At 39.8% G+C, this 24,455-nt stretch overlaps 2 protein-coding genes across 3 annotated transcripts in view; one reads left to right on the top strand and one right to left on the bottom strand.

The window, feature by feature from the left end:
• Positions 1–24,455, bottom strand: part of iqsec3a (IQ motif and Sec7 domain ArfGEF 3a) — a 118,806-nt gene that overhangs the window by 89,522 nt on the left and 4,829 nt on the right. The gene's annotated exons all lie outside the window — the stretch shown is intronic.
• st8sia1 (ST8 alpha-N-acetyl-neuraminide alpha-2,8-sialyltransferase 1) overlaps positions 17,230–24,455 on the top strand; it is a 62,563-nt gene continuing 55,337 nt past the window's right edge. Inside the window, exon 1 of the mRNA XM_046071637.1 lies at positions 17,230–17,359. Within this exon, the coding sequence (XP_045927593.1) occupies positions 17,307–17,359 (53 nt within the window). The 5' untranslated portion in view covers positions 17,230–17,306. The remainder of the gene's footprint in view (positions 17,360–24,455) is intronic.

Raw genomic sequence — 24,455 nt, 5'->3', positions numbered from 1 at the left:
ATATTCAGTGTACTATCATATACGACAATGAAACATTTCAGAAGCTGAAACCAGAGAACATTTGGCATTTCTGCTTAATAAATGACTTAAACATTTAAGACATTATCAAAATAGCAGATGTTTAATTTTCTGTTTCTGTTGTTGTTAATCAATTGGCTGACCAATCTTTTTTGCTCTAAAGCAATAGCAGTAATATCCTCTTTTGTCCTCTCATTTGTATCCACCTTCCAGCAAGGTTATAACATTTTAAAGTTTTACCCTACAGCTCACCACAATGTTGAGGTTGCGTTTCAAGAAGTATGCCAAGTTTTAGCACTTTTTGGCAAGTTTTCGCCTTGCCTGGGTTGAGAGTTTTAAGAAGCATAAAGGTGCACTCTCAGCTGCTAGGACAGCACATTTCTCTAACATTAATACTCACAGTTTCGAAAAATGTCCCCTGACACCTTTACCAGCCTTGTAACTGCTTCCAATCCTACAACCTGTATATTTGACCCTATACAGTCTTTTTTTTTTTAAGGAACTTATCCAACAACAATCTTTTTTGACACATTTCAACATGGCTTTCAATCCCCCCATTCTACTCAAACTTCCTTGACCAGAGTAGTCAATGATCTACTAATTACTGTTGATTCTGACTTAACATCATTGTTGTTGCTTCTTGACTTGAATGCAGTGTTTGACACCGTGGACCACAGTATACTTTTAAGCCACTTGGAAAAGCATATTGGTATCCAGGGGATGGAGCTGAGATGGCTTGACTATATATTTATCAAATAGAACTCAACATGTTAGCTACAATTGTTTGGTGTACCCAAGGGATCAGTCCTTGGCCCTGTGCTTTTATCTATCTATATGCTTCCCCTTGGTGAATACAGTGTTATTTTCATTGCTAGGCTTATAATACACAGCTATATGAACTTGTGAAGCCTTTCCCAACTCTTAAATTTAGAGGCATGTCTATTAGTCTACTGGAAAAATATGGGCATTTGTATGAGAATCTGTATGTTAACACTGATGGATGTATTATAACATTACATGTTAAAGAAGCACGTTCAGTTGAAATCTTTAAATCAAAAGTGAAAACCTACCTTTTTTCACTTCATTATAGCCTAGAACGTAGACCTTCGTCTACATTCTAGGCTTATGTACTGTTTTTATTTGCAATGTGTATTGGGACCGTGCTGCATGATGATTCTGCACTTTAAATAAAATAAATTCATACGAAATGATTAACTGATTAAAGGAGAGGTTAGTTTGAGGGTTTCTTTTAAACTTTCCACTTCCAGTACCTGACTATGACACAGAAGTGCTTATATATTGATTTTAATGGGAAAACTGCAAAACTACTGGCATGTTTCAAAATGTGTCCTCCACCTTTTGGCTGATGATAAATAAGTATAATTTACAGGATAGTGAAAGAAGCAAGTCTACCAATAAAGCTTCAAAGCATTTTTTAAAAGACATTCCCCTATTTTAGTGGAACGTACTGTAGATATACAGTCATGAGTTCAGGTGATACTGAAATGTAGCAAGGAAAGGGCAAGGATATCAAATATTAATGTGTATGTGAGAAAGCTGTGGGTGCATTTGCTTTCCTCCCTCCATCAGTATGTCCTCTCCTTCAACCTGCCTCACATTCCTGACTTTCAGGCTTCATCCATCTCACTCTTTAGTATCACCCCCTCCCACCACTCTCCTGCTCTCCTCCTGTCCCTTTTACAATGATTTTCCATCACTCTCTGTGACTCCCCTTCCCCCTGTTCTGGGTCTTACAGGCACGGTGTGTTATGCAAGAGAGCAATTTGCTCAATTACTCTTGCTGTCAGAAGATGAAGCCAGTAAAAAAAAAAAAGCAGTCGCTTTCCATATGATAGGTCATATCCCTGGACACAGGACATGAAGAAGGACGGAGAGCAGAGAGGTGAGAAATAATGATTAGAAAGCAAGGCCAATACTCCCAGCAGCAACCACCACTCCATCCCTTTTCGCCGCTCTGGTGCCTTTTTATCTTCTGCCCTGTAGTCACTCTCCCTGCCCTCATCTTTTTCTGTTTCCCTTCCTGTCTGTCTCCTGGGAGAAGAGAGAGAAAACAACGAGACCAATATGTCTTCTTACATACCTCCTTCAAGAGCATGACTGCTGATTCATCTCAAGAACACTTCAATGTGTTCATTCTAACCACCTGCTCTCGGTGCTGTGAAGGTTTGAATTTTTATGCTAGGCAGTCTGAAACAGAGAGAAAGAACTAAAAAATAGAGGTTGGGGGTTTTCGACAGCAACAATAACAGACAGTGATAGCAATAACAATTCCCACTGTTAACGGCTCCTCTAATTGTGTTCGCCTTAACGACCATGACACCGCTGTGGCTGTTTTTAATAGGTCGAGAACACAGATGGTTTCTGAGGGGACACAGATTACTGAGACAGTTGGAAACAGCAGAGCCACTTGTTCACACAGATAGGTGTATATTCTGCAGGACAAGGTATAAAGGTATATCTAGGTTAATATACACAAATCAATTGTGTTGCATTAATGCTGTTGTAATTTTATTTACTAGCTGAAAATTTACAGAAAACTTACCCAAACCTAATAAAGTCTGGGAATCACATCCACAGTGTTGGCCCCCTGGTAATTCTTCAGGATATGACTTAAACTTCTCCTATTACAAACATGCAAACTTAATAATGGAATATATTTTAGGACTTTTGGCTAGAATATCTTTTTCATAGAGTCACACAATCAGTGGCTTGAGTATACTTACATAGTTTTAACATTTTGAGGAATATGCTGATTCAAATTCATAACATTGTAATTTTACAGAGGTTTATGTCTTAATGCTAAACTAGGTTAATGGGTTGCTAGTGGTATCAACCTTCTCATCTATCTCTCAGCAAGTGAGCAAATAATCGTATTTCCAAAAATGGCACAATATTTTTTTTACCCATTATGGTTGGGGCAATGTGACTAATAATAGAACAGTATTTCTAGTTCTAGTAACTTACAACTCATGTTTATAAGAAAACAAACTGCAGTGACATACAGTACCTTACTGTCTATAGAGTTACCCTGGTCTTATTGGAGCTTAAATCTTTGGACAACAACTCTTTATCATAAAAAAAGTACAAAAATGCTGCCAGCTTACTTCACACCTATAAAATCTTTTTTTATGTCATAGTTTTGAGATGATCCTAGCATTACTTATGCATCATTTTCCTGCTCTAGTTTCAAATGCGTGCGCTCACTTTGACATGCGTCTGACTTTGAGTGCTGACTGATATATAAAGACGGCATAATCTCAGACACTCCAAATGTGCGGAGTCGTCCTTTTCTTGACAATAGCATGGGAAAAAAGCAGAGGGAATTTGAATTTAAACAATGGGTTTTATTGGCAAGGAGGGTGAAGCAGGTTTGGTTGCCTCTGATGATGACACAGTCGCTGCCATACTGACATATATCCACACTTGGACAAACTGTGTCAATACCATCCTTCCATCTATCTATCCCACAATCCCACAACATAGGTGCCATTCTTTGAGGGGCACGAATGGTCCAAAAACGGAATTCTTGTTCACACAGACAACTATACCGCTGTTGACATCATAAACAAAGGTTGACTTTATATCATTAAGTGTATCTGCAAACTGACCTTAATCTCAGCCCAACGTCAATGCATCATGCCGCCCACATTCCAGGCATCTAAAACTCCATTGCTGACTCCCACTCCTGTTTCTCTTTCCAACAATTCTAATCCCTGGCACAAGACTCGGCGGTCCATCAGTTTTCAGCATGATCTTTATCTAAACCCCCAGCTTCTCCTTCTGATCTCTGCCTCACTACAATCAATAGTCTCACTCTTAAAAGCCTCTCATTGTACTATTCAGGATGAATGGTGAACCTTCAATACCTCGTTCGGCCTGCTATTTCATTCCATCATCATCATAATGTCCATAATCATAACATCATAATGTTAACTAACTCCATCACTTATGCTCACTCAGTTCTCAAAACCAAAAAACCCATGTGGACCATAGCGATATAAACTTCTTCACCCAAAAGCTCCTGCGCTTCATCTCACACCCCGAATCAGGGATCTCTCCTGTGTTCCTTCATCCATCCCCTCTCGACCCTTTGATCCCTCCCCTTGACCCCTTCATCCTATCCTTCCCGAACCCTTTTGCTATCCGAATAAACTACCTTTTATGTCGCACAACTGTCTTTGTTAGTGAACACCATATTTAAGAAAAACACCTCACAGGAACTCTTTTTATCTTTTAAAGCACCTTCCTTTTGATTCATCTTAACTATCTGTCTCTTTCTGCTTTGATCTCTGGCCTCTCACAGTTTTTTCCCCATTTTTCCATATTTCTGCTCAGTTTTACTATCACCTCTATACCTCCACTCAAAAACAGCTTGAAAGCATCAAGTTTGATTTACGTGGGGACCTTTTTAAAAGGCACTGCTGTGCTACAGAGATAGCACATACCCGACCAAAACTGCATAAAAGTCAGCTATCATGGCATATATCAGGAATCTGTTCATGCTATAAACAAGCTGCACTGATATGAGAAGACTAGGAGCTATAATTTTCTAATTAATCTCTGCACTTCTTTCCCACACACACAGACGCACTTTGTAATGACGATCCACCCATTCCCATGTACAGGATTACAAAAACATTTCTTCTACATCAACAGGAATTCTTCTCCATGCCTTTGAATCAGAAAATTTGCAAACCCTTGCTTCTAGTTTCAAACACAGACACAGCACACAGCGTTTGATCAATGCGGGTGCTGAAGATTAAACTCAACTTGCATGACCTGCTTTCTGATCTTCCACACCACTGACTTAGTTCCCCTTGTGGCCTAAACTCGCTAATACCACCTATAAAAAATCTATAAGCTTTTATAAGCTCTTCCAACCACTGGGTCTGTTTGAGGGAGAATGTAATCTGCACACCATGTTTTCATTGTATTTTGTTTTAACTTCTCTTGTCTAATGTGTTTGTCAATGCGCTCCTCCTTGTGTTGAATTCAGCTTTACTGTGTCAATAGCTCTCCGGCTGATTCAATTCGGCTCAAGACAGAAAAAGATCTGTGTGTGTGCACTGAAGCGATACAGTTTGAAGCATGGGACAGAGAGGGAGAAGAAGGATCAAAGCTCGCAATAATTGAAGGATTAGTTTTCACAGACCATTTCCTTGGCAGTCAGGAAAGAAAATAGCTGCGAATATGTTCGCTCATTGAAACATAAACCATGCCATATTAAGAGTCTGCACCTGAAGGCCAAACATGGTAAATGCAAATACAATTGACCTTGGAGGAAGCAAACATAGTAACAACAGTGGTAAGGCTGAGGCATTATAGGTTGCATATAAGTGCTTCCTTAAAAAGTTTGTTTTTTGTGTGTTTGTTGCCATTATTTCTTTTCCATCTTTGTTTTGGTGTAACATTTTGGAATAAATGAATTTTAGAGTCAAATCAAGAGCAGACTTTAGAAATGGAAAGAAAAACATTTATGTATATCAATAGTAATTTCAGTTCAAAATAAACGAAAACTACCTTCTATTGAAAACAGATTTCAAACCAAGCAAGTCTGTCAGTCATGCATACTTATTTCACGCATAGAAAAAGTTAAAAGATACATATAGATCGTTACAATCCTTGATGAATGATTTAGGTCAGTTAATATATCATATGCATTCCACAAGTCAAATCATCTCTTGGCAGTAAGAGAACCATGTTTTGATCATAAATAAAATAAAAAAAGGCACTCAAGATGATTCTGAAATACTTCAGCTCAAATTGGCAAATTGGCAGTTGCTGTAAGTGCTAGTTTATCACTATGCTTTACAGACTGAAAGTGTGTGGATTATTGGCAGAAACATTTCCTTGAACAAAATCAGACGTCGCTTGTACAAGCACTGCACCAATCTTACAAACACACACACACAGATACACACCTCAAAATTCTGTCCTGAAAGGCTACCATTCAATCCCTTTAAACACACACAGTGAATTAAAAAAAGCTTCTTTGAAAGGTTTACGTCAGCATGGACTCTTGGGCCATTCCAAGCGGCTTAGCTCATCTTCTGCAAGCAAAACTGAGAGAGCTGAAGATGGACGAGAGAGCACGACCACTTTTCCTAAGAGAAAGCTAACAAAAGAGGACGAAAAAACATTTCGTTCTTGTATTCAGTCCCTTTAAAAGAAAACTCCTGACGATGCCAGAGTCAGGAAAGCAGCAAAATCTAACTTAATCACACTTTCCTCATTGTGACCTACTTGATTCCACTTGACACTGACAGTGTATATATGAAACCATTTCACTATCATATCTTGAGATCACAGTTATAACACATAAGCTGGTTAGGTTTCAGAGCAAAAGAGAAGCAAATGTGACATGTTTGAAAAAGCATCTGACCCATTTGAAGTTTTTTTGAATATTTACCAGGCCAAATATCAGCAGTGTCATTGGTTTTGGGATATTCTCAGCAGCTACATGAGTTCCGTAGAAGAAAAATTATACACTATCAAAAATATCAAAGGTAAATGTCAAGTTTTGATTTCATCCCCTAAAAATCAAAGAAAGAGTTGTTCTTTCAAGGCTCTCAACATTTTACACTCCTCTTCATCTCAAATCCCAACTGTTGGTCCCTCTTCAATAAAACTTAAAAGAGAAGCCTTTGACGGGGGAGGCAAAACAAGCAGAGAAGGAGAGAGCTGAGCCTGGGGGGAAGAACAGGAGTGAACCACTTCCTGCCGCTCACTTGTCAGAGAGAGCTCCTTCAGCTGAAAGGTTTCAAGCCAGACATTGAGCTGAAGTTTGTCTTTTAAAATAAAAATATGTTGTTCTTTAACCAAATTTTTTGCAGCATAGTGACAGATGTGTTTTTAGTCTATACACAGTGGCAGACATTACAAACAGTCAGGGAAGAAGAGAAATTAAGAGTTAGCTTGCAAACATCGTTAGCTAGCTACTTTAACTTAAATGAATCTCATACTGCTCTAAAATGTAACTAATATGCATTTATATGTTTGTGTACAGGGTTGGGGAGTAACTGATTACATGTAACGGCGTTACGTAATCAGGATACAAAAAAAATTTAACTGTATTCCGTTACAGTACAGCAAATAAAGATGTAATCAGATGTAGTGGGACAACGGTGTGGATTTGTGCATTTCATATTAAATAAATTTGGAGCTACTCCAAATCCCTCTTTTCCTCTCCCAGAGAGGAGCAGGGGGGTTAAAGATCAACTTCAACAGACTGCTAAAGAGACCCCAACGGAAGAGGGGTGGAAAAGTTGCTTTCTCTAAGTGCTATCCCTGACCATAAAACTGGCACCCTTTTGATTCCGAAGCTGATAACGCGGTGACTGACTGTTAAACTGACAAAAGGGAAAGTAACCAGAGATTACAAACAGCCTATCGGAAAGCCCCCCCCCCCCCCCCCCCCCCCACACACACACACACACGCCGTGGCAACTGACCTTGCTCTGTGTTTCATTACCCCATCAAAGGGATACTCCTTGTCTCACCTAAGTGTGACATAACCCAGGAAGCCGAACTTTAAATAACCAAAGACTGGAGTCTCCAAAGACTCAAAGCATTTAATTAAGTTTAATTAAATCTTTTAGTTACTTGATTACATTTGCCTCTATTTGAGTAGTTATGTTACCATGTTGTTGCTATCTGTTGTTGATATTAGTGCTGAAAAGAATCTAAATAAGTTACTTTTGTAGTGTTTTTATTTTCAGCAAGGTTAAGGACACTCCGTCATTTAATGTGTAACCAATACTTGTTCACAATACTTTCTCACAAAATTCCTTTAGAAATGATGATAAAGAAATGTCATACTATATAATCGCCGGCTTGAATTTAAGGCTGAATAACTAAATTCCCCAGTTCCTAAGAAGAGATGGTCTTGGATTAATCTAAGCTTTCCTCATGTAAGTGGACGAAATAAGTATTACATACCATCGTTGGAAATTCCGTTAATGTATAAATATCCTGACCAATAATGTGACAATTGTTTCCTGTTACCAAATGCTTAACTTAGAACGGTACAACCGTTTGACCATTGAGGTTTGATTGTGGAAAATATTTGATTATAATACGCGCAAATAGAAAAAATTCTTTTCTTTTAGACATTAAGTTTAGAAAGGCAGTCCCTCGGGAAACCTGAAACGCCCTCTGGGGAACCACGCCCCAGGCAACAAAAGAGCGACACGCGACTTCGTTCGCTCTCTGCTCTGCTCTTCCCCTCGTGCCCTGGTCTCTTTCTGCTCTCTGGACGCTTCGGCACGCAACGCCTAAGAGGTCGGCCAGCGCAACAGGCCTTTGTTCGCTTGAAGCTACACACGCGAAGTGCCGTGACATCGATCTGCACCTCAGTTTGTTTTATTTTCTTTCTTTCTTTTGTTTTGTTAAAGTTATCAGTCCGTTAAGTTACACTGGACTAATTCAGGAAGCCACGTGGTCTCGCCAGCGGCAATGAAGGAAACCTGAAAACAGCCGAATTGCCAGACGGAGGACGGCGTTTTCTTCAGACACGGAGAACCCCGGAGAATCCCAAGCAAAAAGCCAGGATTGGGCAGCTAGCGTGGGACCCATGCAACAGGCCAAAGCAGGCCGTCAACAAGCCGTAAGACCTAACAAACATTCTGTGGTCAGAGATGTCCCGTAATGTTAATATTTCCTTTTAACTCCTAAACTCATAGCTTACATTCATTAGTTCTCCTCTGCCATATGAGTCAAATGCTTCCCACAATCGAACCTCCATTTCTCATTGTTCAGCCATTGTTTAGTTTCCCTGTATTTAACCACCCTTTTATATCGCATTAGTTAGAGAATAAATTCACTGTAATATAATCAAGAACTGTGTGTGTTGCCTATTTCCACATCCCTGCCAAGAGAATTGACCCTTTAGATGTGAGACCGACTGATTGATTTAAGATAATTATTAGCGATTATTAACTAACTGATCACTAGTAATAATTGTATAATTATTAAAAGCTACCTAGAGGTCCGGAGACTCTAGGATTATAACAACTCCGGTGGTGCCCTGAAACGAGGAATATTTTTTTGATTTTGTGAATATTAAAATTCATAATTGGGTATTAATTCTCATAAATTTATTAAAATTCATAACTAATTTAGCCATGCTACACAGATTACAGGTACATTTTGAAACACATTTTGTTATTTGCCTCCATATATGTTTTTATATACAGTCTATGTACGTGTTTCTGTAAAAACCTAAAGCTAGGGAGGGACGTGTTGCAGGTATTGATAGGCATTTACAGTCGCCAGTAATGCCGAATGTGTGTTTACGTCCCCACCCCATCATGCAGACTCTGTGCAGACTGGTTCCAGCTCCCAGTGAGTGAACACGGCAGCTGGACCAGGACCGAGCACAGCCTCCGAGACCGACAGAGGCCAGTTTGACCACTGGGGATACAGTACCGAAGGTGGTTTGGCTCTTGGCAACCCGGGGCTGAGTAAGCCTATAAGACCGCTAGCAGCACGGCTAACCGACCGAAGCAACCAGCCACCAATACAGGCAGAATGGCTACAGTTAGCAGTTTAGCAAAAAGTAAAGCTATCACAGAGCTCTGTGTAAATCATCTCAGTAAGTTATTGGATTCCCTGTTGGTTGTTGAGGCTGTGTTCGGTCCTGTTCATGCTGTGTTCACTGGGAGGCTGCTGAGCGAGGTTTCGTTGCCCACTCGCCCGGCTACGGTTCCCAGTCAGGCGCCGCACACCGTGTAACTTAAACACCATTATAACATTACAGTCTATGATAAACACTAACACTCCCCCGGTGGTCCGATCTCCCAGTACAGCAGAGTAAGCGAATTTGACCAGTGGTTGCACAGCTAACTGAGCTAATAACAGCAGCTAGATAGCTTGTTAACTCACTTCAGCAACAAGTAAATCTATCTGTCCATCAGGAAACTCTGTGAATCACAGTGTTGAGGCAGAGCAGCCAGGGCACATCAGAGAGAAAACTAGCAAATTTTTTCTCCATATTTCTAATATTTCTCCATCAAATATGATCCAGTTTCACCAGAATCAGTGAAGAAAGTTGTGTTTTTGTACAGTAATCAGTGGGGCCCGGCGAAACACTATGCTTCAGCAGCTTCATATTGTTTTCATTGGATGCTAAATTAATACAAGTGCAGAATGAGTAATCAAAATTGTAAAATGGTTTTCCAAATGACAAACTTAAATATCATCAAGAATACCTACAAAACAATGTTTTTGTAATGAAAACTGCATTTTATTTAATGTTGCTTTAGTAAAATGTAGCCTTTTTCACAATGAAAAATAGTATGGTATGGAGTAATGTTTGTTGTACACAACGTCAAAACATCAAAAGTGCACCACATGTGGCAAGCCATGTATGTGTTTATGTAGGAGATAAGAGTGAGAGCACACGCATGCATTAACATGAGTAAAACAGATTTGGGGAGCGCCTATTTACTGGATCTTTTCAGGGGCCCATTTATTTCTGTGGGCGGGCCTGAGTGACTTTATATCTGCACTGTGACTTCTTTCAGAGCATACAAACACCGTAAAGTACAGTAGTTAGTTAGTGGGCTGCTTTGAGCTGCTCTTCATTCTGCGCACTAACTTGTGCAATCTGCTCATGCAATAAGTCTGAAACCACTATTAGTGGAGCACGTAGCTCAGACATTTTTACAATGATATCACTAGAGAGTGAAAAAGTTTTTAAAAATCACTAAACGATACATTTCAGCTAGTAGCAGAAAAACACTATTACTCATTTTCCCATGAAAGCAGCAGATTTTCCTACTGTTCATCGAATCTCCAGCTGGTGCCTCCACTATTGAGCAGTTTTAGCAGCTCTCGTATCGAGCATCACGCTACACTGTTGCTGCAGGGCCATCTGCTGAAGACTTGGCAGTGGGTCAAATTTCACAGATATTTTCCACGCTTCATGCTGATGCTAGACAGCTATCAAACTGACGTGGTTGTCATAAATGAGCAAGGGCTTGGGCTGATGAGGAAAATCCCATCAACCAGATCAGCAACAGCAGCCATACATTTTGTGTGTAAATGATCATTTATATGGGAGGCACAGAACTTGAGTTTGTGATGATGGTCCTGGTTTTCTGTGCAAGGAAGAAAAATACGTTTTTGTGCATAGATAGTAAAAGGATGAGGAAGAGATGTAGGCGGATGATGGGGGAGACATGACAAAAACATCACCCACATACAATAACTTCTTTACTCCAGTTCCCACACGTATGACTCATTCAGACTTAACGTCCTGCATATCTCATTTGCTTCTTTTAGGATTTGGAAGTTGAATCCTCCAATGACATCACTGATAGAGTCATCTGCTCCTCCCCCCGGCACTGCGTACCTGATGATGTAATCCTGGCATCAGGCATCACAGGGTTGACAGACGGGGCATTAGTGATATAACCACAGTGCAGGGGAAGGGCAAGATGCTTTTATAGTCATCTGATTGTGAAGACAATCTACTATGTGGCAAACCAAAATGCTTATTAAATGTCACAGGTAACACACCAACGAGGGACATACACACACACACACAAAATTTTGTGCATAGGCAGTCATTTCTACCTGTGGCCTCCAGGAAATTATTAAATTCTACATTCAAACAGGCATTTCATGCAAGGTAACAATCCCCTCTCTGTTATATAATGCAACAAAAACTGCAGGAAAGCGTACAGACAAGTATAACATTTTAAAAGCGACACATATAAATCAAAGGTAATTGGATAAAGGAATGTCGGTCTACGGGTGTGAAGAATGCAAATGAATGATCAAGTATAGGGGTAAATTAGTAGCGAACTGAATATGTACCATTTTTTCTCTTGCACAGTACAATAAATCATGCTTGAGCTTTGGCTGAGGCTTTGTGTGATGTGTCGGGAAGACCAGGAAAGCCGATTGGACATGCTGTGCCTGTTCCGATCAGCTCTGCAATGCCTCGCAGCCTTAGGTGGATGGCTTTGAACATTACTCTGGGTCGTAAAGTTAACCATACCTGACATTTCCCTAGGCAAGTGTGTGTCTGTGCATGGCGTGTTTGTTTGAGTATGCAATGCATCAGTGGAAAGGGAGATTAGGTTGGATATGGAATAATGGCCAACAAGGGAACCCCAATAATACTACCAATAAACATTGCTTATTTAAGGCGATATGTAAACTGTAAATCATACACACATGCACGTAAGAACCCTTAACAATGACCTAAAGAAACCTTGCAGTTGCAACTTGAGCTAGAGCCAAACAATCAATCTTTTTTATATTAATTTAGAATCGTGCAATTTTCATTCTCAAAAAGCTGTGTTAACATTTAGTTAACATTCCTGTAAAATTAATGCAAAACGCCTGTTCAAGGCATATCCAAAGTAAATTGAATGTAGTTCTTGAACCATTTGGAGTATATGCATGGTTTTGGGCTTCTCTGAAAGATAACACTGGAGTGTCTGGAGTGTCTAACCCAAAAGTCAGAATGCATGTAAGTGCTACAGGAATTGATTAATATAAGTTTAAACACACTAAAACTAATATATTTTTAATTTCCGCTTGAAAATGCTTGCTAACAAATTCATGCAAACAACTATTACTATTACTGTTACTTATTAGCTGGAAAACACTGTAGGACCACAGGATGAAGCATTACCTAGTCCTAGTTTAAATTTCATATCAATACCATGAAAAATGACTATTTTACACAGGTTTTTCTGAGTGTATGTCTTAGCGTATTTTTTCAAAAACAGCACTGCCCCTTGGCAGCATGCAGCTGCTGCGGCATCGCTCCGTATTAACCGGTAGCTCGACGCAGTTGTGTTTTTTTGCTGGTAGATCATGAACTTCCTACTTAAAGCTGGATATAGTTATTTTCAGAATTTTATTGGCTACGCGAAGTTCCAATCATCGGCACAATTGCTTGCAATTGGCTCGGTCTACCCACGAAATAATAGGGGCTGGCCCTTCCTTACAGCGCAGGCTCTTGTTGGCTATCGTAGATGTTTACATTCAAATCGGCGTTATTATGGTTATAATGACAAAAGAGTCACGTCTGCCAGCAAATATGAAATGATGTGGCAGCAGTCCCTGGGGATTTATTGATGGAATAATGTGTTTTGGACTAAATGTTTTTACTGGATTGGATCATCTGGACCTTTGACAATGTAACAAGACCAATTTTTGTTGGAATTCAATCGATCGGTGGATTACTATGAGGCATCATAGGTGAGTCTCGTGAATTTTGCTTGTACTGGTTGGTCTGACAGAAGCGTTGATTGTACTCGCTGTGGTGATTGTATCTTGAAATGGTTTGCATTGGTCGAATCACGAGGATTTTAGCTTTCAAACAGTGTATCATATGAGTATGAAGTTAACATAGCAGTTGTGTGCACATACCGAAAGCTGCTGCCAGGACCTGACGGCCCGTGGGCGGGCCGTTGGAATGTTAAGAGGTTAAACATAACACAACAGTATCTTAACAAGCTGTAGTGAATAAAAGTTTAAGTCAGTGACTATTGATTTCACCAGATGTAAAGACAAAAGTCACCAGTAAATTTATTCACCTGTATTAACATAATTAAGGTTAAACTGGGAGTTGACAAAACAAACAAATAGTTCCTCATGTTTGCTCTGTCTGTACGTTTTGGTCAAAGGTTTTTGGGATGAAGAAACACCCATTTGTATAATTTTTGACATTTGAAAAATTAAGGACTGAGTTAAGGAGTGTCTTTCTGCAGTTCATAAAAGACTAGCAGAGTGGTGTGTCTTCTGAATATAAAACTAGCACGTAGCTAGCAGGTAGCTCAGCAGTTGTAAATGACACACAGCTGACGTCTGAGTCTCCCAGTTAAACTTCCAAGCATATCATATGATCATTTTTAAGCTTTTTCGCCTTAAGAGCTCTGAATTGAGACCTCCAGGATTTGGGGCTGTGAAGTAGTCTGTCCTGTCAGTCAGTGAAGCTGATGTAATTGTTATCACAAGCAGCTAAAGTGCAGATTTGAGGCTGTGAAGTATTCTGTCCAGCTAGTCTAAGAAGCTAACGTTGAAGTTAAACGTTAACATTAAAGTTAAAGTTAAAGTTGCAGCCATGTCCATCTGTGAAGAGCTGTTCTGTAATCTCAAGAGCTGATTTCAAAACATTGTCAGATGTTACCAGCAGTTTGTCATTATTATCATAATTGGCCAACTATACAGCTGTTATCAGTTAATACTGTATAATGCCACTTTTGAATGTCATGGTTATATTTGAATATTATTAAGTAATGTCAAGTGTGCCTCTTTTATCACCAACACTTTAATAAATGTGAACTAAATGTTTTTGACAGAATACTATGCAAGTTTACTTAGAAATTTACTTTTGTCTCACTGAACCCCCTCGTTGAATGCATACATATGCACACACACACAGATGCACACTGGTACACATGGTGCAAAACAATTAGGATTGTATGTTGAGGGATTTTCAGCACTAAGCTCTCAGGAGGTGAAATCTCTGCGACAGATGGGTGGACATTTTTCCATAACTGCACACAGTACCTTCTTTCAAAAATCCGTTTTCCCTGAGCTGCAGAGGTCATTAGCTCACTGATCAATGAGAGTTGTGCCACAGCATTATCTGCCTTTGAGGAACCCTACCATCTTAGAGGGGCAAACACTAGAGTAACAGTGCAGACTATGAGTAACACACTGTTAAATTATGCATAATTTTCAAGACATTTGTGAGTGTTAGTCAATGGTAAACACATCTGTTACGTTACAACACCATGTACGTTAGCAGCTGCTAACTGACAGCTAATAGCACGCTTTGAGTTGAAAGATAAAACTGGTTGTAATACACTAGAGAGCCATTAACATGGTGTGATATGAGGGATGTATTATCAAGTGCTATACTTATCACATCTTCATGTTATCACTTTTACTTCAACAATAACAACTGTGCCAGTGTTACTGTATTATAACTGTATTGTTGATCAGCAGCTGTTAAAGTGGCAAGCTCCTTAAAATAAAATGTAGCCTAATTGTTTGTTCACCAAGGATAGTCTTTTATGTAAATGATAGGAGAGATTAGTTTTGATAATAAATAAATAAGTAGGCTATATCATCTTTAAACATAATAAAATTGTAATTTTGACATTTCTATCAGACTAATGATAATAAAACTGTAAGGATGTGCAGAGTAACAAAGGGAAGGAGCTTTGATTATTTAGTCAATTCTGCTAACATTATGCAATCAGGTTGAGTGACGCCAGATGACAACACTGATGGCATTTCCATTTGCAACCACAATGCTGAAATATACGGTCTGCATACTAATGACACACACACACTCTCACTGATTGCTCATTAGGCCTACTGTTCATTTGCATGAAGATTAAATGAAATGCATCAGTCAGATGTGTGAATAATTTACCTCCAGCCGTGTAAGAGGTGACTCACTATTCATCTTGTGAAACATGACTAAAAGCAAAAACATATTAAAATGTGCCGTAATGTGGGTGTGTAATATTTACATATAAAAGATGATGTCATCTGAGGCACCTGGAAGTGTCAAGGACGTGGATGATACGTCTGTCTATCAGTGAGATGGCATCTTGCCAGTTACAGCGGACTGCCAGTTGGGAGCCATGTTTAAAATAAAATAAAATTTGTGGTTGGGCCAAACTTTGTCATTTTGATTGATTGAGAATCATAGAGGCAGAGGACGCTGAAAAGAAACTGTTTTGCATTTTAGCCAACTTAAGATGAAAGTGGGACAACATTTGGACACTTCATCCCTGTGAGGCTTCTCAGTGTGATTTGTGAAATGATTCCGGCCCTGTCCTATTTTTAATCTGTCTAATTATTTACCCTGTCTGTCATTCTGTTTTTGTATTTACATTATGTACCTTTTTTAACCATGTTCTCCATTATCATCTTCCCCTCTAGTTCTGAACAAAATATCTGGCAACCTGAAAGGTGCAGAAAGGCAGCCAAAATATACCACCAATCAAAAGCTGCTTGCTAGAACTGACACACATAATTAGTAAATACATCCACAGAATTGTATTTTTTTGTTATCTCCACCAGGCATAAGCCTTTGGATCGTGTGTGTATATGTGTGTGTGTTTGTCCAAGGCTAATCTTGCATACTACTACGACACATCAGTCTAATATCTTTTGTGCACATTTATGACTATATGCTCAAGGACCTCTCACTCCCCTTAACTAGCCGGAAGGTAAGTATGTTAGTTAGTCAAGTTATGAATGTGAGGTAAGTTAAACATCCATCTATCCATCGTCAACCACTTATCCTGCTTACAGGGTTGCGGGGGAAGTTAAACATAACTTGTGCATATAAGTTAAAAAAAGTCAACATTGACCTGTGTTAAGTCTTGTGTTTATCTGACCCATTTATCCACCCCGACTTTGTCCCTCCACAGATTTTTATATAACATCGCCTGATATTTTTTCTCTATGACATACATAAAATGACATGCCATCTCTGCACAATATAAGTCAGAAGATACTAGTAAATGGCGTGACGTACATGATGTGCAATAACACAAAAATCACTTAAGGCATTGGCATGTTATTCACATGCCCTCTGGTGATCCCAGACTTTTTGTTTAATGAATTGTTTTCCCATGCTTCCAATCACATTCCTGAGAAATACATATTTGGCTTATAGTAATTCTACACCATTTGCAAAGAGTAGAGTGTACTTATTTATTTATATTCTGCAGTATAATCTAATTTAATAATGGTGATATGTTCGCTAAATTGGATCAAACCAACACCTCAGACCAACAGAGGTGTCCCGTAAGCCTAAACAAGTTACATCCTTGAATACCATACACCCAACACCTGAATGAAAAAAGAAAATGAAAAACAGAAAAGGATCCCATATATCCCCTTACAGCAGCTGTTCTCTGGTCATTTTAACACACAAACACAAAAATAAACACAATCTTAATACACACACACACACATGAACACACATGGCTGGATAACCGACAACTGGGACTGTCTTTTGCCTTGCTGAACTTGTGCATGAAAACAGCTAATATTCTACCACGGAGACAGGAATCACCCGGCAGCTACATCCACTGAGAAATGAAGCAATTTAAAAGCACTACGCACCAAATGTGATATTCATGATTTGGATTCCAGCAGCAGCCGAGCCAAGCCAGCCTGTCATAACCGAGCAGACGTGATTCCCATTCAGACAGAGGGGAGGGGAAGCGAAGTAAAGAGCAGAGGTTTGCAGGAGAGGAGGTTCCAACTCTCGAGTAATGGTGTCAGGAAGGAAAATTACAGACAGGAGGACAGAGAAAGAGCAAGAGAGGTAGGCCTATAAATTGGACCAATATGTCCATTTGAATTCCTTGCATCTATCATCCACCCATCTACTTCTCTCTGAATCTCTCACACTGTACTCTGTTTGCCCAGCATCAAAGGCAAAGTTTGTGGCCGCAAAGTTTGTGCGGTGAGCATAGTGGAGCATTTAGCCACTAAAAATCCAGATATGTCCTTTAGGCGTTGGTGGAGACCAAAACAGAGCAAAAGAAAAGAGGGAATATTAGTATTACACTCTGTGGCCACAAACACGACTCCAAATGGATGCTGATGTTGCTCTATGTATTCTGAATGTCTTAGTAGGAAACTCATTTGCTAACAAATTCACCATAACAACTTCATAAGGTGGTCAAATATCAGTGTTGGCTTTTTACAGCTTGTGCCGCTACCCCAGGTCACCAAAATAAAGGTAATTTTAAAACAAATGACAGATATAACTTTGCTTTAGCACAACGCCAAACATAGGTCAGTGTGGCTCTAACGTTTAACCTTGTGTAGGTTGTGCAGTAGATTGTGCAAAGTAAAACCTAAGTATATTATTTAGATAAAAAAGATTTTTTAAAAATAGCTTGGCCTTAACACACGGATATAGTACCTGGAGATCAAGGCTAGTGTAGCTCTAAAGGATTAGCACAGCACTAAAGCACCAGGCTCATTGATCTGAGAGCATCAGAACAAGGACAGACTGCAGTATCCAGCAGGCACTCAGCGGGGATACTCTGTAATGTATGTATGTGTGAGTGTGTGTGCTGAACCCCCCAAAGAGCTATCTGTACAATCCCGGTTTATTCCTGACGGCGACGGGGCACAGGCAGGAGATGGCATACATTCTGCTCTCCAGCTGGTACAAGGCCACTAAGAGGAAAACGAGGTGGTCGGCGCAGAGGAGAGTCACGCCCAACATAGACAAACATGCAGGCTGCCAGGTGGCATGTGGCATTTTAGGGTTTGTGTGCATTATTGAGGGTTTTGTGTGTAAGAGCAATAGCTTAATATATCTGCAAGAGTGTGTGGGAGGCTGGAAAGCAGCAGAGAAGCACCTGAAGCGATATGAGAACTCTGGGATTTCCACCTCAGGCAACAGGATTGCTGCCTGTCACACATGCACTATGCACATAAACACACCACCTTGCCTACGCTTGTCACTCTTCTTGACTCCCTCCTCCCCCGGACACATGGTCCAATCTTCACACACTCTCGTTCTAACACACACACAGCAGCCCCCAACCTGTATACAGAGAACCAAAGGACAGGGTGGAGTGAATGGTCCAGCCCAGCCAGGAGATGAGTTAAGTGGTGGAGAACCTGATGGTTAGACGATGGCATTGAATACTGATCCAGACTACAGAGAGCTGGCTACTGTAGCATAAACAGGGAGGTGAGGAGGGGGAATGGAGATAGGATGGGCTGGTGGAGAAGAAGAAATTTAAAAATACACAGTCACGTTTAGAAGACGAGACAAGGGCAGTGAAAGACGGAGAAGGAGTAACGAGGAAGGTGGACAATGGTATCATTTTTAGGCTGGAAACAGGGAGTCAAAGATTGCGTGGAAAAGAGAATATGAAGAATGGAAGCTGAGAGTGGGAGGTGCAGTTGACAGAGAGAGGAGGAAGAAAGAGGAGTCGACAGGATTGCTGAAGGCTTCTCTCAGATCACACATGCCCCTCAAGAATCTTTCTCAGACTGAGTAACACAATTGCAACACTTCACATTCTCCGTCTGAGAAGTTTGAGCTCCTACCAGAGCAGAAGTCTGCTAGGGATGGAAACTACTTTTCAACCACATTCACTGTTCAAAAGTTGAAGGCAGCCTTGATTTGCATACTTCAAATTTGCCACTGAAGAGATGAGGTATGCATGATGTGAGTGAGCGAGCATTTCATTTTTCATTTAAAGCTTCGAAAATGGATTCTCTGCTTCCTTTCAATCAAGCAAAAACACCTATGAGCTGAGGAAACAATGGTTAAATTGGAAAGCAGTACATCCCAGTATTATTTGTTTCCTTAGTTCAGGGTTCCCGCGGCTCCTTAAAAAGTGTTAAACGGTCTTAAATTGAAATCGGGGGAAATTAAGGTCTTAAATTGTCAGGTCGTAAATTTGCTGTAGGCATTAAATTTAACGATGGTAAAACGCCTAATTAGCGTGTATTTCTATGATTCTTTTTAGTAACTGACAATGTTACGTTTACGTTAGCTGCAGACGTTGACGTCTGGCTGCGTGTCATATTATCGTCAGTTGTGGCTGCAAGATTGGGAGACGCAAGTTAAAGTGGTTGGAGGAAGATCCGATCGTTCTGTCTAGCTCAAGCAACTGTGGCCTACATCACGTCCTCCTCTCATTTGCGCAGGTCCAAAAAATTATCTATAAATACAGGTTAAAATAACTTTCTAAAGTATGTCTTTCACCGTGATTTGTTTTCCTCCATGGAACACCTCTCTTTAGCGGTGCGCCTGTATATTAGCTCGGCCGGAAAGTGAAAGAGAAACTTAAGTTTGGTCTGGCATCGTTTTCTTGCTACCTTTCTTTATAATGTGTAAGTTACTCTTACACAGCAGTGCATGAGTTAGGGCTGGGCGATATGGACAAAAATAGTAAAATAATTATTTAATCTTTTTGTTTTTATTATAACTTTAGAGGGTGATTTTTGCTCCTGAGTGCAAGTTAAAGAAGCCAGATGGTTAATTGTGCTTTTAAACTTTTTTTTATGGTCAGAACATGACAAATACTTGATCCCAAAAAGCAGCCTGGTATCAAAGGTAGAACATTCAAAACAACAAATATGCACGAGAAAAATAAAGTAAAATCTTTTTTCAGTCCCTTGTCCTCAACACAATAAATATCTTAATAGAAAAGAAAGTGCTAATTCGTTTGTGATTCAACATTGAACATTTGTTATATTGTTATTGAGGAAGATTGTATCGCGACAATTATCATTATTGTTTTATTGCCCAGCCCTAGTTCACGTTCACAGACACTATCAGTTCACCAAAAACATGAGCATCAACACTGTTTGAGCACGTTCATGCACAACACTGACACACTGTTTAGGCGTCTGTCTGCACTGTCAGACCATTTTATTTGCAGAAGACTGCGACTGGTACATATTTCCACCCAAGCAGTTGTATGTGGATAGACAACGCATTTGCATCCATGCGGTCATGGTGTCCCTGACCACCTCCAGATGTCGTTTTGCTGATTGGATCACATCTGTCCTCACTGCGTCTCGGGTGCATTTACACTTTCATGTGGTCATGTGCTACCCGATCAATTAATTTTTGGCATTAATAATTTAATGCCAGTTGTACACAGCCTCTATGTTCCCCGATTCGGAATATGCAAAGACATTCACCTCTGGTGAAAATAAAAATGCCAAATATGGCAAATTGTTTCAAGATTTGAGGTCTTAAAAGGTATTAAAAAGTATTAAATTCCACTTTTAAAATGGTGCAAGAATCCTGTAGTTCCCTAATTCGACAAGAGAATGTATCCATGTTAATATTGCTAGGCCCATGATGCCTTGCATGAATTATGCAACAGGTGACCATAGCTCTGCCTTCCATTATCAAGGGATGGGAGGACAACCTGGAGCATTTCCTGTGGCTAACGTACAGTAGCATATTTAGCTACTTTATTGATTCCATTTCTACCAACAGTAAAGCAAAGGAGGTGGGATAGAACCTTATCTAGCTTACCTAGCTAATGCTATGCTAACATAGTAACATAGTTTGTTAAGCTATTTGTATTTCCTCTGAAGTGAAGGGCAAAGGTATGATCACATTATCCTGCATAAAGTTCAACATTTTGGGAAATACGGTTTCTTGCTGATAGTTGAAAGTTGATAAAAAGATAGAATACGCCTACTAGTGTTGTAGTCAAGACCACCCAAACCGAGACCAAGTCAAGACCAAGACCAGAGATAATCGAGACCAAGACAAGACCAAGACTTTTAGGGGCTGAGACCAAGTCAAGACCAAGACCGAGGGAGGGAGGGACCAGTTCCCCACATCACATGACACACAATAACATGTGGAATGAGATCATAGGTACTTCTCAAATTCATCTGAAAGATCCACATTCCCATTAAAACACCCACATACAAACACTAAGGGCTGAAATCAACGTAAGCATCTTTATTCAACACTCCTTTTCCATGCCTACCATCGCGGGTAGGGTGACAGACGTTAACGGTAACAACACATTTTTAATTAGCGTTATTGGTTATTTATTTGAAATAATTTGAAGCAATAATTTTGCATCCAAGAAAAGTTAATACATCAGACAATGCAAAAGCAATTTATTCATATTCCCAAAGTTATGGTCTTGACTGGTCTTGAAATAAAATCCTGAGTCCTCAATGTCCGAGACAGAGACAAGACCGAGAACAAATGCGGTTGTGACGTGACGAGACCAAGACCATCAAAAAGTGGTCTTAAGACCGGTCTTGAGACCAAGACTGGTCTCAAATACTACAACACTAAGGCCTACTACTCTCATCTTGGTATGCTATATTTAAAGATACCGCTAGTAGCTAGGTTAACTAGCATAACACAAAGAATGGAAACTAGGAGAAACAGCTAGCCTGAATCTGTACAAAAAGCTAAGAATAAACAAGTCAAATTGCTGTTTTACAGGGTATTTGTGGGGGGTTTGTACAGATTAGGTTAAATTACACGGCTGCTAGCAGTAGCTTCATATTTACTGTAGGCTAACACAGATGAGAAGATCGATACAACACGGAACTATTTCATTCCCAAAATGTCAAACTTTTCCTTTAAGGTGTGAGAGGAAAAGGACAAGAACAAGGAAAGACACCTGCACCATACCGCTAACTCTCGCACACGACAGTTCAGTAACCAGAAGTCGCGTTCATAATTCACACAAGGTATCATGGGGCTTTAGGAATAATGTGCACCCTCTTTAGAAAGTTTGTGACATGTCCCTGTCATCCACCCGTTAACAGAAATGTATTACTTCTCCAGCAGCACTGACAGAACAGCCATATACCATCTTGTCTGAGCAGGATCAATGCAATAAGTGGAAAAACAATGCTGTTTCACGCCTGCTACCTTTCATGTATCACTGCTTTTACATAAAGGATAAGAAAATGTACAGTATGCAGTCTCTCGAGCTCTCTGCCGCTCTCTTGCATTGTTCATTCATTCTGCAAAACTGTCAGGTCGCATGGTTGGTAAATCACGAATGAACCCACTTATCGAATCCCCCTGACATTTATTTAGTAAAACTCTTATCATGTGGGTTTGTCCATGCCTGGGTGAATCCATGTCAAAGCAGTTGTGTTTTTTCTGGTACCCATGCTAATGTATACTATTCCTGACCTGCGCTCTTTAGGAATTATGTCTTAATGGCATGATAAATCAATCTGGATTAACAGCAAACAATGCAAATGCAGCTGAGTGGAACAGATGGGGTTGTGTGTGTCACTGTGTGCGTGGATGTGTCTCTGGCAAAGACAATTCATGTGACCTTGATCGTGGCAAGCAAATAGCAGTCAGCACAATGGACAGTTATGAAGCCCATACAGTGCAAATAAAAAGTAAAAGATTGCATGTTTTATTGTTTTCCAGCACTGAACCTAAGGGGATTTAATGTGGGGTTTTCAACGCTAATCACAAACGCAGTGTAGATGCCTCTCTGCATCTGTAATTCAAGGAGATCATGGAGAAAACCTGATGCAGTGTGTAGCAGGAAACCTGCGACTTTGGGGGAAGATTGTTTTTCCAGTTAGAGAATCAGACCAACCATAAAGCCAAAGCTACACACAAATGGCTTCAACACAAATAATTTGAATGTCCCGGAGTGGCCGAATCAGAGCGCATATGTCAATCTGTGGCTGGACTTGCAGTTTTGCAAAGAGGAATGGGGGGGGAATTGCAATGAGGAGGAAGTGCAAATTGAAGTATTTAGTATTTGAGATTTGATTCACTTTGAGATTAAAGGGTGTTTTTCTGTGTCAAAAAAGCCACATTAAATCTATTTTTATTCAATGCTGACAATGAAACATGAACACTTTCCCATCAGACGTCACCACTGCAAAAGTTTAACTAATACTAATAAAATTCAATACAGAGAGTAACTGAGGACATTTTATACAACTTCAAACGTTATCTTCACTTGATGGAATATGTGTATTGTGATCCGATGTACCACCTAGATTCTACTTTACATCAATATAAATATATAAGTGTCAGTAGGTCCTGATAGATAGATGCAGGATAAATTCTTATTCTATATACCACTTTATACTCTTTACAACTTTCCGGAAATTCCTTTAAGGCTGAAACTATTTATCAAGTAATGGGGCTGGGAAATGGCTTCAACGAGTAATTGATTATGAAAATAGTTGCTGATTCATGAGTCATTTGACAAACTGATTATTCACCTATTCATTTCAGGTCTTTTGTTTTCTGCAAAATGGGACTAAACAAACTGAATAACTGAATTTTCATGACATCAACTCTGTATGACACCAGAAACTTGAAGTATAGATTCAAACGTATCAAGGCTTAGTAACTCTGGGCTGAGGCTGAAAGGCTGTGGTTTATAGGCAACTGTTAAGTCTTTCTGTCTTTGCTTTTATTTCCTCCAGATATGCTCTTCCCAGTCTATGAGGAACGAGCTGTTAAAAGTCTGTACAATCAAACGTGATCATACAGTAGCTGTTTGTTTTTTTATTTGACAATGTGAAAATGCTGTCGCAAAGTCAGTGATATGCCTTCAGGAGAAGGCATTTTATTTGCTTTTAAAATGTGTGTCTACAATGTCACCACGCTCTCAGGGCACCTGTGAAATCGCTACCTCAGCTGAGCCTAAAAACAGATGCATTATAAAGAATACTCAGCTCATTCCACATTCAAAGTGTGGACGCACAGGAAAACAGAGCACTGCAACCTCACAGGGAAAAGGAAAGCAAATCTACAGGGACAAAGTTGAGCAAAATGTTGAGGGTATCATTTTGCCAAACTTCTGTTCCGTTACAAGTCACCCAAAAATACTTTATCTCCAGTGTTTAGTCCCACCCAGTAGTGACAGTCAAACCACCACTGTTAAAATGTGTGGGTCCTCAAA

Source organism: Micropterus dolomieu, linkage group LG16 (genome assembly GCF_021292245.1).
Source record: "Micropterus dolomieu isolate WLL.071019.BEF.003 ecotype Adirondacks linkage group LG16, ASM2129224v1, whole genome shotgun sequence".
NCBI lineage: Eukaryota > Metazoa > Chordata > Actinopteri > Centrarchiformes > Centrarchidae > Micropterus > Micropterus dolomieu.
Note: the sequence above shows the minus strand (reverse complement) of the source record. Positions and strands in the feature narration are given on the sequence as shown.